Source organism: Alexandromys fortis, unplaced genomic scaffold, assembly GCF_014885135.2.
Source record: "Alexandromys fortis isolate MF-2015 unplaced genomic scaffold, M_Fortis_MF-2015_v1.1 scaffold_152, whole genome shotgun sequence".
NCBI classification, from domain to species: Eukaryota; Metazoa; Chordata; class Mammalia; order Rodentia; family Cricetidae; genus Alexandromys; species Alexandromys fortis.
This window is the reverse complement of record NW_026068045.1, coordinates 88,446-104,956: the sequence shown is the minus strand read 5'-3', so window position 1 is coordinate 104,956 and position 16,511 is coordinate 88,446. Positions and strand designations below refer to the sequence as shown.

Sequence of the window (16,511 nt, the reverse complement as noted above, 5' to 3'; positions counted from 1 at the left end):
CAGCCACAGTGCACAGGGGACAGAGTAGATGTCACTGCAGCCAGCCTTGGGCCCTCTGAATAATGAGAGGACAAAAGGGAAGCCAGCAGTGGCCCATCTTCAGGTCTTAAGATCCCCCCCCCCCAGCTCAGTGGTCTCAGTGACTGTTGTGCTTCCTCGGGCATGGATCCTTCTGCTTGTGAGTCCCTCTTCTTTTTCCTCTGACCTCCACTTCTCATCCTTGCCCTCCCTCCAGCACAAAGTCAGTGAACTCGAGAGAAAAGAGTAAGGAACAGAGATAAATGAGTCTGCATGCCAAATTCCCTCCTATTTGGGGGAGGGGTAATATGGGGGAGGGGACTCCTAGCAATGGAAAGAGCTTGGGTTCAGGTTGTGCCTTGGTCATTTAAAAAAAAAAGATTTATTTATTTATTTATTTATTTATTTATTTATTTATTGTGTATATGGTGTTCTGCCTGCATGTATGCCTATACACCAGAACAGGGCACCAGATCTCATTACAGATGCTTGTGAGCCACCATGTGGTTGCTGGGAATTGAACTCAGAATCTTTGGAAGAGCAGCCAGCCAGTGCTCTTAACCTTTGAGCTATCTCTCCAGCACCTTGGTCTTTTTTGTACTGTGACCCTGATCACTGGCATGGAAATACACCATAATACTATCAGCCTGCCCTCACTCCCTCCCTTCCTCTTTCCCTCCCTCCCTCTTTCCTTCTCTCTCTCTCTCTCTCTGTTTCTTCCTTCTTCCTCCTTTTCTTCTTTCCTACCTTCCTACTTTTTCCTGAGATTTGATATTTTATGATAAGGGTTAAATGAAGTCAAATGCACAAGGTACTTTAGTGAACAAGAGGTAAACACTGGGTAAATGGTAGAAATTGTCAGTTGTCTCGTGTTTTAAAATTGATAGCAAAGACAAAAAACAGACAGAAGGATGAATGGAATCAAATTGAAGGCCCGGATATTAACCACACACCTTTGAACACCTGATTTTTGACAAAGAAGCCAGAAATAACCAGTGGAAAAAAGAAAGCATATTTAACAAGTGGAGCTGGCATACATAGCTGGACATCAACATGTAGAAGAATAAAAATAGACCCATATCTATCACCATGCACAAAACTCAAGTCCAAATGGATCAAAGACCTCAACATAAAGCCAGCCACATCAAACCTCATAGAAGAGAAAGTGGGAAGTACACTTGAACGCATTGGCACAGGGAACCACTTCCTAAATAGAACCCCAGCAGCACAGACACTGAGAGAAACAATTAATAAATGGGACCTCCTGAAACTGAAAAGCTTCTGTAAAGCTAAGGACATGGTCAACAAGACAAAATGACAGCCTACAGAATGGGAAAAGATCTTCACTAACCCCACATCAGACAGAGGTCTGATCTTCAAAATATACACAGAACTCAAGAAATTGGTCATCAAAAGAACAAATAATCCAATTAAGAAAATGGAGTACAGACCTAAACAGAGATCAAAGGAATCTAAAATCCCTGAAAGACACTTAAGGAAATGTTCAACATCCTTAGTCATCAGAGAAATGCAAATCAAAACAATTCTGGGATTTCATCTTACACCTGTAAGAACGACCAAGATCAAAAACTTGAGAGAAAAAAAAGCTGATGACAGCTTATGCTGGAGAGGTTGTGGGGAAAAGGGAACACTTCTGCATTGCTGGTGGGAATGCAAGCTGGTACAACCCCTTTGGATGTCAGTGTGGGGATTTCTCAGAAATTTAGGAAACAATCTTCCTCAAGACCCAGAAAAACCACTTTTGGGTATCAGTTGTGCCACAAGGACAGGTGTTCAACTACATTCATAGCAACATTGTTTGTCATAGCCAAAACCTGGAAACAACCTAAATGCCCCTTAGCCAAAGAATAGATAAGGAAAATGTGGTATATTTACACAATGGAGTACTACACAGCAGGAAAAATAATGACAGCTTGAAATTTGCAGGCAAATGGATGGAGCTAGAAAACAGCATATTGAGTGAGGTAACCCAGCCCCAGAAAGACAATTATTACATGTACTCACTCATAGGTGGTTTTTAAACATAAAGCAAAAAAAAAAAAAAAAACAGCCTACAAATCACAATCCCAGAGAACTGAGACAACAATGAAGACCTTAAGAGAGACTTACATAGATCTAATCTACATGGGAAGTAGAAAAAGGCAAGTTCTCCTGAGTAAATTGGGAGCATGGGGATCATAAGCGAGGATTGAAGGGGAGGAGAGAGGAAGAGAGGGGAGCAGAGAAAAATGTAGAGCTCAATAAAATCAATAAAAAAAATTGACAGCAAAGACTTTGAAAAATTCTAGAGAAATGTGAGTTGGTGCCAGAGGTGCCAGATGGTCTTTGCCCAAGCAAAGGGAAGAGAAGCGTGACAAGGGCAGAAAGACCAGTGGAGAAAATGCAGGGATCCAACATCTCTGAGCACATAGAGGCTCGGTTCCTGAGTGTGGTAGCAAGGTACAACTGTAGAGAGCCAGGCAGACCAGGAGACCCTCCCCGTTTCTCCACTTCTCAAGTTTCTTCTGCTCACAACCACAACTCTGCCCCTATTACTGGAATTGTATATTCCAGAAAAGAGGGAGAGCAGTGGGTGGAAGCCAGAACCCTTTTATCACAGTAAAAGCAGCACATTTTACACAACACAAGTTCCCTGCATGCCACACTCTGTGTGCAGCACCTCCCTGACCTCACAAAGGCTCGATGGAGGGACTTTGTTAGGTCTCTGAGGAAGAAACAGACTCAGTGCCTTTAGGGGTTCAACCAAGAACACGACAGTGAAGGGAGGTGCCAGGATGTGAAGACATTGATCTAAATTCCATCCCTTCTCCACTCTGCCACCCCACATGCTTAACCAGAGCAGAAAGCGGTGTCAGCACCGGCACCTCCAGCACTCCGGGACAGCCTTGTCTGCCTCCAGCTCCACGGACCTCCCAAGGTTGCCCCTCAAGGGTATCTTCTTGAAGTTACCTCTCAGTCTCCCGTGTCTTTCTCAGAAAGAAGAAAAGCAAATCCTTGCTCATTTCTAAATATTGAACATCGAGTGGACCTAGATTATTATTAAAATCTTTCTGACTTTATCCTATCAATGGCCTGGTCAGTCGATGGCCCCCAGGGCCTCCAAGTTCTGACTGATATTGCTGGTAAGAGTTAATAGGAAGAAATGGATGCAATGCCTCAAGCTTCTAATCCCGGCACTTGGGAAGTGAAGGCAGGAGAATCATGAGTTCAATGCCAGCCTCAACCACATAATGAGTCTCTGTCTTAAAATAGTAAGTGAATAGATACTTTATTTAAAAAAAAAAAAAGAAGAAGAAGAACCCCTGCCCTCACAGAACTTAGGACTGTTGGCCTTGGGGATCTCAATCTAAACATTTAGAAGCCTGTGGCAGTGGTATAAGAACAAAAAAGGTTTATTTCTTAAAACCAGATGTATAGCAGGTAACTCAGTTCCTTAAGCACACAGCAAAGACTTTTAACCATGCAGTGGAGACTTTTTAAATGCCACTAAGACTTGTACCTGTTTTTTCCGAGGGTATTGAGGCAGAGAGAGGAAGTCACCAATAGAAAGCAAGTGCTGGGCAGAAAACAGCTGAAAACTGCCACAGGTGGGCACATAAAGCTTTCCACCTTGCCTGGGATTTGCCCAGGGTGGCAACTCTTCCACAGCCACCCAGAGAAGGCACACATTGTGTAGAAAACAGCAGAAACAAAGTGGGGCTGTAAGGGACTACAGGACGTGGCGTGCGGACCCTAAAACGAGACAAGCAGGGTTTGGAATCCTCGCCACAGGCAGTTGTAGCCTCTAGAGGTGTTTGAGCAGAACAGCACAGTCTTAACTGCTGTGGAGAAAACAACCTGCCAAAGCTGTAATGGATAGAGTTTCCCATCTGGCCATTCCAAGCAGGATAGATAGAAGGGATTCTGTGAGGGAAGCACCTTTTCCCCCCCGGGTGTTGCCTCCATCCGAAGCAAACTCCTTGGGTAATAGAGGTGTGTACAGCATCAGACAGTAACAGCAGCTGTGAGAGAGTAACCAGCAAGCTGAGCAAGCTTGGGGGCTGAGTGAAGCCCCTTCAGCAGCACTGGGTAGAGCGATTGTAAACTGGGCTAGGGTGGTATTGGTCTGCTGAGAGCAAGGAGCACCGCTGGCTGCATCCTGAGCCGATTTTGTTCTCCTCTTCCCTCCAGTTCCTCCAGAGGACACACGGATTGATGGCGGCCCTGTGATTCTGCTGCAAGCAGGCACCCCCCACAACCTCACATGCCGAGCCTTTAATGCCAAGCCTGCTGCCAGCATCATTTGGTTCCGTGATGGGACACAACAGGAGGGGGCTGTGGCTACCACGGTAAGAACCTGCTCTCGCACCGGGCACAGCTCCAGTTCTTTCCTTTCCTAAAAGGAATGGACTTCCAGGGTCACAGCCATTTCATAAGTACTGGCTGTATGCTAGGTACTCAAAAGAGTCCCATAAAGTAGGCATTGCTTCCAACTTACAAAGGGGTGCCTGGTGCAAAGTCACACATAGAGCAAGCAGCAGAGTTGGCATTCTGTACTGCCCTGTTGATCCCTTTCTGTGGAAGCCCGGGTTTTCATGCACTTTCTCAGATGTCAGGCATGACAGTGAAAGGCATTAGGTCACTTAGCTGCAATCACATGGCGAAACTGATGCTGGTGGAATCCAGAACCTGCACCTGAGGAACATTCTGTCCATTCTGCCAGCTGTGAGCAGCATGTCTGTGCACCCATGCCTGTGCTGGGCACCATGGGAGACACTTCCCAGTGGGGGAAAGAAACTGCCCCCTGTGTTCCCGGAGTGCCAGGATGGAGAGCTTGGGTTCTGGCTTTAGCTCTTAGTGACCTCTGTGTCCTTGGACACATCTCTTCTTCCTGGCCTCAGTGGTACCATTTAATAAATGATTATTTGACCCCCATGGGACCTGACATTTTTACTATTAAACCTGTTGTTTTTCTCCCGGGAGGAAGGGCTACTTCTTTTAAATTGTCTTGGCAGCCAGACCATTTATTGCTTACTCCTCTAGTTTGCTTATTCACTTCAGACTATGAGTTTCAAAATATCACTGTGTTTTGGCTCGATTGGGTGATGCTGTGAAATGAGAGGTCTTATTCTTTTCCATAGTGTGGTTGCCTCAGGCAGGTGACAACATGGAAACTGGCTTGGGATGTCACTGACCCATGAGTCTTTGGGCTGCTGTATCTGGCCCTACACTTAGAGTCACCACTGCAGCACTGGTGCCTAACGGTTCCATTGGGAAAGATCCCAGAGTTCCGAGCCGTCCTGGGAAGGGTTCCAGGAGTAAGGCTACATTGCACAGAGGGAAGTTATACTTCAAAGAGTAAATGCTTACATGCACTGTGTACTTCAGTTAGCAGCAAGGTACCCGTGTCTGTTAAAAGTTTTCCACACTAGTGTAAGGTATAATAATGAGGAACACGGTGGAGGAGAGGGAAACTACTTCCTGTTCAGTTTTTTGTAAATTTCAGAGAGCTTTTAAAAATAGCCTACTTCTTTAAAGTAGAAAGAATGGGGGAAGGAACTGCACTGTTAAGGGACAATCTTTAGTCGGTTTCACTGAGAGCAGGGGAGGGGGCTTTAATCTTACTCTATCTTTCCTTCTCCCCAGGAACTACTGAAGGATGGGAAAAGGGAGACTACAATCAGCCAGCTGCTCATCCACCCCACAGACCTGGACATCGGTCGCGTATTTACCTGTCGCAGCATGAATGAGGCCATCCCCAACGGCAAGGAGACATCCATTGAGCTCGATGTACACCGTGAGTAGGGTACTGGAGACGGTGCATGAGGTGGGGACAGAATTTAGGCAGTTTTAGAAGCTCAGAAAGAGGATCCAAGAAACCCGGGACCCCTCAGTTCCTGGTTTGATCTATGGGCAATAATGGTTGGTACATGGAGCACTGAGTATAGTATTATATCTGCTTATTGAAACTGTAAATGTTAAAGAAATTATGGCACAGTAGCATCCCTGGCAGACGTTCCATGCGTTTCTTCTAGTTAGCAATGCTCTTTCTTTACAGTAAGCTAAGCTAATCTGCAGTGCCACCTAGTGGCCATATTCGGTCATTACACCCATTAGATAATTGGTTTCTTGGCCATAGCTCTGTGTAGAGAGGGTGAGGGTGATACCTTGTAAAGTTGAATTCTCATTTCACATCAATGTGGTATGAACAAATTTGTTACAGAAGGAAAGAGAGAAACTCGGGACAAAAAGACCCTGACTTTCTATGCCCTGCTTTGCAGATCCTCCTACAGTGACTCTGTCCATTGAACCCCAGACAGTGCAGGAGGGCGAGCGGGTCATCTTTACATGCCAGGCCACAGCCAACCCTGAGATCCTGGGCTACAGGTGAAGGGCTGGGGTTTGGGAGAGCCATGTCGGTGATAAATGGACAGGCCCTTGAGACTGGTGTAGTGGTGGCGGAGTTACTAGGGAGGCCACTGTCCCTGAGTGTAGTTGAGACAGTCCCAAGTTTTGATCTCACATCTGAGTTGCCTCGTTCTCTAGGTGGGCCAAAGGGGGGTTCTTGATTGAAGATGCCCATGAGAGCCGTTATGAGACAAATGTTGATTACTCCTTCTTCACGGAGCCTGTGTCTTGTGAGGTCTACAACAAAGTGGGGAGCACCAACGTCAGCACTCTGGTGAATGTTCACTGTGAGTAGCTGGAAGGGAAGAGGCAGGGGACGGAGAGTCCTTGGGTACAGGGGAGGGAAAGTTTCACTAAACTGGCCAGATAGAAATAGACACGGGGAGGTAGAGTAGATAAGAAAGGAAAAAGAACAGATTGGAGTTGGCACTCAGACCCTAGTGACTCTGACTGGCCACTTCTCTCTTCTTCAGTTGCCCCCCGGATTGTAGTTGACCCAAAGCCCACAACCACAGACATTGGCTCTGATGTGACCCTCACCTGTGTCTGGGTTGGGAACCCCCCACTCACTCTCACCTGGACGAAGAAGGACTCAAACATGGTAAACCTCTCCCTGCCTGTGCTGAGTGCTGGGAGGAGGGGACACGGACATCCTGGAGCAGTTAAGACAATGGGAGGGGTTACGCTAGCTTTTTCAGATCAAAACTGGAACATTTCTAGGGTCTTGGGATTTGGGAGAGAACACTTGCAATCAGCCGTACCCGTTCTGGACTTTGCATAGAACTCAGGGTGGAGAGGATGAAGGGTGTTGTGGCAGTTGTCATAGGCTCAGTGCACGCGTGGTGCACGGGGAAGTAGTGAAAGTGCACAAGTCTAAAGACCCACATTCGGCAGTTTGAGCCAGAATTGTATAGAGGAATTTCAAAGTAAACTGGTTTCCCTGACAGATCGTTAGAGAGGACTGTAGCCTTTTACAGTTGTAGCCAACATCTGCCCACTCTTGTACAGATGGTTCCCATACTGCTAGCCTGCTTAGAGTCAAGGGCGTGGATCAGCCAGACTCAGGAGCTCGTTACCTTCTGGGAATTCACTTGTGGCCCTTCGTGCTTTCTTTCCCATGCCTCTGATACGGGGCCCTCACCAACCTAGGGGTTCGGGCTTCCTGGCTCCCCATCCGAGGGTAATCTCTCTGCCCAGGTCCTGAGTAACAGCAATCAGCTGTTGCTGAAGTCAGTGACCCAGGCAGATGCTGGCACCTATACCTGTCGGGCCATTGTGCCTCGAATCGGAGTGGCTGAGCGAGAGGTACCACTTTACGTAAATGGTGAGTGCCCTGGGTGGGTGAGACCCCCGGACCAGCACTACAGCCTCTGTCTGGCCTGACTGTGTCTTCCTGCTTGTAGGACCCCCTATTATCTCCAGCGAGGCAGTGCAGTTTGCAGTGAGAGGTGACGGTGGCAAGGTGGAGTGCTTCATTGGGAGTACCCCGCCTCCGGATCGAATTGTGAGTGCTGGGCAGGCTTAGCAGGCAGCCCTGATGTTCACTCCTGCCCAGCTTCTCCTCCCCTCTTCTGACTTGCATCTTTGGTCATCTTTTCTCATCTTGTAATCCTCTGCCTTTTTAGTTTCTGTATCATTTTACTTGTTACAAATTCTACCTCTTTCCTTAGTTGTGTGACCCTGAACAGATTAGTGGTTTGTTACTCAGTTCCTCATCCTCAAAGAGGAGACCATAGCCCTATATATGTCATTAAAGCAGTAGTTGTAAAGAACCTCTCGTTCCTGGTGAAGGTCCTTTCTCCTCCCTCATCCGCCTCCCAGTCTTTTCCTTGTGCCTTTCTCTCCCTTCTCCCCTCCCACCAGTCTGCCCCTCCCTCCCATCCCTTCTCCCTCTCCCCCCTGTCCCACTCTTTTCTCTTTTTTCCTGTCTTCCTTCCACCAGTCTCTGATCATTCCTCATTCTTTTCTTTACCCCTTATACTATAACAATTCATTCCTCCTGTGGCCACTAACCATCAAAACCCTTATCACATTTAATGACCATTTGGCTAGCTCCAGGGCTGCTCAGGGGTACTTCATTATCACAGTTGCCTAGGCAGAAGGCGGTTTGGGTCCCAGGAGGTTTGCCTCATAGAAGCTGGGAGTGATCCCTGGAAAGGAGCCAGCATTTAGCTATTCTTCCTTAGCATCCCCTCTGCTGTGAGAACACACATTTGGTAATGCCTCAGCTGGGGAGGTCAGGGATGGAAGGCCTGGGGACACTCCTCTTGACAAGAGCAGGCAGATGCATCTCCAGAGAGCCAGGCAAGTTTCTGTGGGTTGACTTAAGGCTGGTAAGATAGACTTGTGTGCAGTTAGAATCACAAGACTGAGCATTGCCCTATGCTGGCTGGAATGAACTACTTCAGAGATAAGGAAACTGAGACCTACACAGGGAAAGCATGGCCTCATAGCTGCTCTGGACTGGGAGGTTCTCAAGTTCCTGCAACACCCAAAACCCAAATATTGGCTCAACTGCCTCCACATCACAAAATACTTACAGCATGGGACTACCATAGAAGCAGGTTCCTGAATCTCTCCCTACATTCACACTTGGTATGTAAGTCTCAACTAGGCGGTCTCTGTAGAGAAATCTGATGCCTATTGTGTGGGAGCCATAGCTTCCAGAGTGGAAGTTCAGTGTCAAGGATTTGTGGTAGGTGGTGAGACACAGGCTGTTTCGGGGTGAAGATTTGTTGGGCCTGGGGATAACAAATATGCTGCTGTAAGGCTACCCACGAGTGGACGGGGTGTTTTGGGGGCACATGCTTCTTCCACATGCCCTTTTCTTACATCCACCCTGCCTTCCCCACCACAGGCTTGGGCATGGAAGGAGAACTTCCTGGAGGTGGGGACCCTGGAGCGCTACACTGTGGAGAGGACTAACTCAGGAAGTGGTGTGCTGTCCACACTCACCATCAACAATGTCATGGAGGCTGACTTCCAGACCCACTACAACTGTACTGCTTGGAACAGCTTCGGGCCAGGCACTGCCATCATCCAGCTGGAAGAAAGAGGTTAGCCATGTGGAGTACTCAGGATAGTCCGAACTTCCATCTTCTCTTTTAAAGCAAGATAACTCACTCACTCACTCACTCACTCACTCCCTCCCTCTCTCTCTCTCTCTCTCTCTCTCTCTCTCTCTCTCTCTCTCTCCTCTCCACCAGAAGCTGACGTTAGTGCTCAGCTAGTTAATCTACTCTGCAAATGTTCCTTGAACATCTTTATATGTCAAATTCTGAAGGAAGGGTTGCAGGTATGAACCTGGCACCATCTCTACCCACAAGAAATTTTCATCTAAGTGAAGGAACTTACATAGGGGAAACAAATGAGTCCAGATGGAGAAACATTAACCAATATATGCAACAGTTTAACATCATCTATGTCAGTGAGTTACTGAGAGGACTGAAAGGTTCCCCTACCCTTTTAAGCATCCTTAGTTTTATAGAGGAGATATATTCTCTCTGGGTACCTTTGGCAAGATGAAAGAGGTATTTAGACTTTGGCAGAGATGTTTGGTGAAGGAAAAATAACACTTGTTTGTTTTTGAGAACTAGTCATTGAAAAGGGAGATATGGAGAACCCGAGGGATTCTTGGAAAATATCTAGGAAAGCCAATAGCTCAGGTTTAGTTAAAGATACCAGAAGGGTGAATGTAGGTAGCAGAGAAGAGTAGTGTGGTAAGGATCTCAACGGGGCAGATCCATTGCAGGAGTCTGGAGAGAAGGCCAAAGGGAGAATTCTTGGGATTGTTATCACCTAAGGGAAGCAGGGGCACTAAAGAGGACCACTGGAGCCACAAGTGGGCAGTGCAGATAGAATAGACAGTTTTGCAGGCAAGAAAGGTCACAGAGGAGGTTGAAACAGACATGGAAGATTGGAATTTGGAGAGAGCTGACTTCAGACAAAAGCCCAACTTAGTAGGGAGGGACCAAGCTTCATGGGTAGGTGGGCCAAACAGAGCAAGAACGGTCTGTGAGGCAAACTGATGCAGGGTGGAACACTGCCCTGACATCAGCTGTGATCAAATGAAAGCTCAGATCCAGCTCAGCCAGATCTTGTCCAGTGATAGCCAACAGATATCATCACTGCCCAGCTCAGGCAAAATTTAGCTTTGTACATAATCTAGACTGTCACTGTATCTTGTGGCTAAGTCTTCAGGTGTGGCTCATGCTCACTCTTGCTCTTTCTCCCCCATCTATAGAGGTGTTACCTGTGGGCATCATTGCTGGGGCCACCATTGGTGCAGGCATCCTGGTCATCTTCTTCTTTGTCGCCTTAGTGTTCTTCCTCTACCGACGTCGCAAAGGCAGTGAGTACAGGCGCTTCACAGCCACAGCAACCCTTCAGGGTCACATCACAGGGTGGGGGCTAGAAGCCAATGCCACAGAGACCAACAGAAAGCACCTGGCCCAGCCACACCTCCCTGTCCTAGGTCGAAAGGATGTGACCTTGAGGAAGCTAGACATCAAGGTAGAGACGGTGAATCGGGAGCCACTCACAATGCATTCTGACCGGGAAGATGATGCTGCCAGCATTTCCACAGCAACTCGGGTCATGAAGGCCATCTACTCGGTGAGGATCGTGCTTCTCGCTGGCCTAGGCTCTTAGTCCCAAGGACAGCCCTATGCATTTTTCATAGCTTCTGTCACCTCTTTGTCAGTGAGTTTAGTCTTGCCACCCCAACTCCTATGCACCAGCCTGCTCACCAATAGACACACTCACACACTACATTGGGACCCTCACACTGTCATGTGCATATGTAAAGCTGCTCTCCTCTCCCCTCCACCTCCCTTTGCTTCATCCTTCCCTCACATAGAAGAAAATCTGTAGGTATTTCTGGTTCACTCTCCTCATTGCTGAGATGTGCGCCCTGACAGTAGCAATGGCAGACTCAAGATGTCATATTATACGTTGGCAACAAAATTAATGCTAGAAGCCAGGTCTGTAGTGTCCTCCTACTTCAGTCTACCCTGAGACACAAGTCTACCCTAACCCAGAGCATCCGTTAGCAGATGGTCTCTGGTGGGGGAGGGGGTAACGCAGAGTCTGTCTCCTGACACACACTCCTGTCCTTTAGTCCTTTAAGGATGATGTGGATCTGAAGCAGGACCTGCGCTGTGACACCATCGATACACGGGAAGAATATGAGATGAAGGTGGGAAAAGGGATTAAAGCAAGGCACAAGGGAAATGGGATAGGTCTGTAGATAGAAGAAAGAGTGATGCTGAGTGAGAAGAGGAGAAGAATATGGGGTGGGGAGGGCATGGGCAGAAGACCATTTGAGATCCCATTACACTGGAGAACACTCACACTTTGATCCTCTTCTCTCGCTGCCTCCCCACCCTCAGGATCCTACCAATGGTTATTACAATGTGCGTGCCCACGAAGATCGCCCGTCCTCCAGGGCGGTGCTGTATGCGGACTACCGTGCCCCTGGCCCTACACGTTTTGATGGCCGCCCATCATCTCGCCTCTCCCACTCCAGTGGCTATGCCCAACTCAATACGTATAGCCGGGCCCCTGCCTCTGACTATGGCACAGAGCCCTCACCCTCTGGCCCTTCTGCTCCAGGTGGCACGGATACAACCAGCCAGCTGTCCTACGAGAACTATGAGAAATTCAACTCCCATCCTTTCCCTGGGGCAGCCGGGTATCCTACCTACCGTCTAGGCTACCCCCAGGCCCCACCCTCTGGCCTGGAGAGGACCCCCTATGAAGCATATGACCCTATTGGCAAGTATGCCACAGCCACTCGATTCTCCTACACCTCTCAGCACTCAGACTACGGCCAGCGATTTCAGCAGCGCATGCAAACTCATGTGTAGAGGCTGGAGTCTGGCTGGGGTATCTCTGCGGGGCAGAGGAGAAGGCTTCCCAGTTCTTCCCTGACATTCAGGGACATTGCTCATTGCTCCTTTCTTGGACCTAGCCTTCCTCCTCCTGCCGTCACAAATAAGGAGCAGGTCTCCCAGGAACACCCCATTCCAAGGACGGTGCTCTGGGCATGCCCCAGTCTCCCAGGCCTGCTGAGCTCTTTTCAGGAGGATGTCTCTACTGACCTTGATTCATATCTGACCCAAGCATGGGCATGGGGAAGTGGAGGTTGGGGAGGGGGAGAAAGGAGAAAAGAGCACATTATTTTATCATTTCCTTTCTGTCCTGCTCCTCTGGTCACCCATAAGTGGGCATGGAGATATGCTGAAGTGAGCAGGCTTTGGCCTAGGTGGCTCTAGTCCAGACAGCTGGAATGCGGGGCAGTCCACAAGTCCCTCTCTTGATTTCATTCATTGTGTTCATCTTTCCCATCTCGGGGGACTGCAGATGGGACAATGGGTTCAAATCCAGCCTTTCGTCAGTTGGGGTCAAAATGCCAGCTACTGTGGCTATTTACTGTGACTGCTTGAGTGCAGAGGGCTCCGGAAATCCCCAGGAGCACTTCTCCCCTTCCTTTCAACTTTGTGCTGGACCAGCCAGATGTGTCCTGGATGTGAGCAAAAAGTGGTCGGGACCATGTACTGGTCGGCTGGCAAGGGACCACTGTGCTGCATGGCAGTTCCCAGACCCAACAGTAGTGGGAACCACACAATCTTACTACTTTCATGTTATCCGCCCCACTTTTTGGTATTAGCTTTTGAGCTTTGGAGAATAGGGTAGGGCAGAGGTGTCATGGAGCTATTTTTTTCAAAGGAAATCTGTAGGGTTTTCCCCACCATACACAAGTCCCCATGCAAAAAAAAAAAAGGGGCACCTGTCCTCCAGCAGGCTCCTAACACCTTGCATTATTCTGAGTCTCCAAGCACTTTAAATCTTATTTTTTACATCCGGTGGTCAGACCTGCCTAGATGTTAGAGTTAAGCAGTCCTGAACCTTGGACACTACTACCCTATCCTGGGACTCACCCTAGTTAGAGTTCACCTTGCAGGTAGCATGGTAAATGCTTTATCCAGACAAATTTTGGTTTTGTCTCATCCTTACCCCACCCCTAGGCCAATCAGATTTTTTTCCATTTTCAGTGCCTTGAGCGTAAGGTTTGTGATGCTGTCCCTGAATAGAGAGCAGGAACTTGTGAGCTTCAGATTGTCCTGTGTTAGCATCCAAGGAGAGATCAACGAGGGGATGTGAAGGGAAATGGCTCTATGAAAAACTTTGTACTGCTCTAGAAGGAGTCCCCAGTGCAGAACACTGTAGGCATTGCATTCCATAGCCCATGTTTCCCCTTCCCGTGCGGCATACACACAACCACACACTCACACATTCCATACCACTTCTCATCTGCCACCTTCTGACCAAAGAGAATCTGTAACTCCTGCGTCAGCCTCAGTTTCCCAAGAAACCTCTGCCCATCTGGATTCTACTGCCATCCTGGAGTCAACTGTCTGCCTTCCTATTGAGACCTACAAGATGGAAGGGGTATTCTCAGAATCCTCCTTGTCTTTTCACATTGGTCCCTACTCACTAGTCACGTTTACTTTTATGAGTTACATGCTCATCAGCCACGGTCCATCACTAACCTTGTAGATGGCACTGTTGGGTGACATCTTCACTGTCTCCTAGAAAGGATAAGGAAGATAAGGACTGGGTAGTAAGGGGCTCCATTTCCAGCGTGGCAAACAGCCTCTGCTTCCTCTTCTATTCCAATAAGTACACCCACACAGAGTGGCCCTGTTCTGTAGCCCTGACAGGCTTGTCGCTGTATTCCAGTTCAGAGGACTCACACTGCAGAGCCTTGTCATGAGAAGTCAACAAAGCAATGTGTTTACAGAGTAGGTTCTTGTGAATATGAATTCATGCAAGTTTTTAAATTTCATTGACACCTGAAGCTGTGGGTGATCCGAACACTTTAAAGTCTAAATAGAGTGGCATTTTAAACAGCAATACTCCCTAAAACAATCATCTTGTTTGGTGTTTGGCTTGATTCTCTTATTTCTCTCTGATTTAAGCAGTAGATCCCTCCCATGGAAACAAGAGCATCACTAAGGAAATTTCCTGCCAGAAATCTGTGGGTATCAAGCACGGTACAGGGCACAGGGAGCAGCAATGGAGACAGACTTGTCTCCTGCCACTCACATTCTGCAATCAGAGTCAGAATCAGGGGTGGGCCCAGCTGAATGACCAGCGGGGTTGCATGTCTAGGTAGTTGAAGGTCCCCTTAATCATGGGACTCTACCACCATTTGGTACCAGCATATTTGTACCCTGTTACTTGATGATGTTAAGCACCCCAAGTGTTATTGCTTTATTTGAGAGAATAAGGAGCCAGGAGTCGAGAGATCCATGATCCCATTCTGCAGCTGCCGTTTGCTCAGTAACCATGATCTGACCTCTGTTTTTGTTGCCTCCAATTTTCGGGTCTTTATCTACAACTATTCTGTGTTGGCTGTGTTCATCTGGGGAGGCAGGATTTGGGATTGCCCATCCATCCAAAGAACTCAGGAAGAATAAGCAGTCCAGGTGAGGGTTGGGGCAGGGGAGGCCTGCCTGTACCACAAGCTTCACCCTAACACTGAGTGAAGTGGACCAATCTGGGTTGCTGTGATCATGGTAGGGCTCAGTTTCCTCTACTGTGGATGCAGACTGCAGCAGCACATAAGCTATAGTGAAGCTGCCTTCCACATGGTCTTCAGGAATGGTCATCTGGCAAAGGCAGCACTCCCTGTTTATCAAGCTGAAGCCTCTGGTCCCAGAAGTCAGGAGTGAGAGTGGCTAACACCTTCCCATAGGCTGAAAGGGGAGCTGGTAGAAGAAGGGGTTTAGTGGCTTTAACAAACTCTGCATATGCAAAAAGTCCTTGTGGCTCTGGATAGGCCTTACTCTTTTTAGAGAGCCCAGCCTAATTACTGAGTCCTGGGTCTCCCATAGTCTAACCACAGAATACACACAAGGCAAAGCCTGCCATGAGAGAAAGGAGCATAGTCAGGAAAGGCAGCAACCCACAGCTCACACAGTGTTTGGTCACAGTGAGAAAGATGAGCTCTGTTCACATGATTCTGGGTGATAGGCTTTCCTCGTGCTGGCAGCGGCTTTCCTCCTATGTGACAGGAATTTCTGCCCTGTGGGAGGGAGCACACAGACCTGTGTCTTGTCCCTTGTGTTCTGTTCACATGTGGTGCTTCTGGGTTCCCTAAGATGGAATTGGTGGCCCCTGTATACTTCACTTGGCCCACTACATAGCAATGTTAGGCTACGGGGGTTAATAGCAACTCCTGTTGAAGTCAAAGACCCTGTTTGGACATGTGGAGTCTACTGGTTCACTCACTGCCTCATCCTGCTGTGTGAGCAGTTCTATCTTTATGGATGAATTACTGACCTCCCAAGGCCATTACCGGCCCTGAAAAACTTGGCTTCCCTCCTATTTTATTTATATGGAATCTAAGCCAGGCCTGCTGTGCACCTATAGAGCCAAGGGAATAGCTGGTAATATAACAGACATCAAGACTCCATCTTGACAGAGACGGTGAGGCATTGACTGTTGGGAAAGGACCACAAAACTGTCCCTAAGCATAGCATCCCCTTCTCCTTGCATCTCCCCTGCTATCTGTCCTTCTCTTGTAAAGGCAGTGCTTTCTGGCTAGTGCTGGGCAACCTTCGGCAACTTGCTGCTGACACCACCCATTTGGCCTGGCAGAGTATGGATTTGAGAGGAGGGTACATTAAATTTGGTGATACAACAAAGGTAGGCTCTTTAGCAAAAGTGACCAACAAGGCCATGCTGCCTCCACTTTTAACAGCCCAGCACTTCTGGGGTCAAACTGTCCACCCCAGCCATTCCTGGGATTGCAATCCCCATTTCTGATGCCAGTTGAATTTTCGCTACCAAAATTCTCATCATAAATGGATCCATGATGATAACTAAGAGAAAAAAAGTATTTTTGTTAGGACAAACCATCATAGATTTTTATCAATATGTATCTGTGTGTCCTTCACACCTTTTCCTATTCTGACATTTTTTCTTTTTTTAAAAAAAATATTGTGTACTATATTTTTAGCCTCAAACACACTATATATTATATATTTAATTTTATATTTATATAAATATAAATGTTT

At 47.7% G+C, this 16,511-nt stretch overlaps 1 protein-coding gene across 4 annotated transcripts in view; it reads left to right on the top strand.

Annotated features, from left to right (window-relative positions):
- The window catches only part of Kirrel1 (kirre like nephrin family adhesion molecule 1), a 90,010-nt gene extending 73,499 nt beyond the window's left edge, over positions 1–16,511 (top strand). For all 4 annotated transcript variants that reach the window (XM_050166474.1, XM_050166473.1, XM_050166475.1 and 1 more), the window contains exons 5-16: positions 4,210–4,367; positions 5,665–5,815; positions 6,300–6,405; positions 6,565–6,713; positions 6,900–7,027; positions 7,624–7,750; positions 7,830–7,930; positions 9,284–9,482; positions 10,670–10,777; positions 10,901–11,040; positions 11,546–11,623; positions 11,817–16,511. In XM_050166474.1, coding sequence (XP_050022431.1) covers positions 4,210–4,367; positions 5,665–5,815; positions 6,300–6,405; positions 6,565–6,713; positions 6,900–7,027; positions 7,624–7,750; positions 7,830–7,930; positions 9,284–9,482; positions 10,670–10,777; positions 10,901–11,040; positions 11,546–11,623; positions 11,817–12,293 — 1,922 coding nt within the window. In that variant the 3' untranslated portion in view covers positions 12,294–16,511. The remainder of the gene's footprint in view (positions 1–4,209; positions 4,368–5,664; positions 5,816–6,299; positions 6,406–6,564; positions 6,714–6,899; positions 7,028–7,623; positions 7,751–7,829; positions 7,931–9,283; positions 9,483–10,669; positions 10,778–10,900; positions 11,041–11,545; positions 11,624–11,816) is intronic.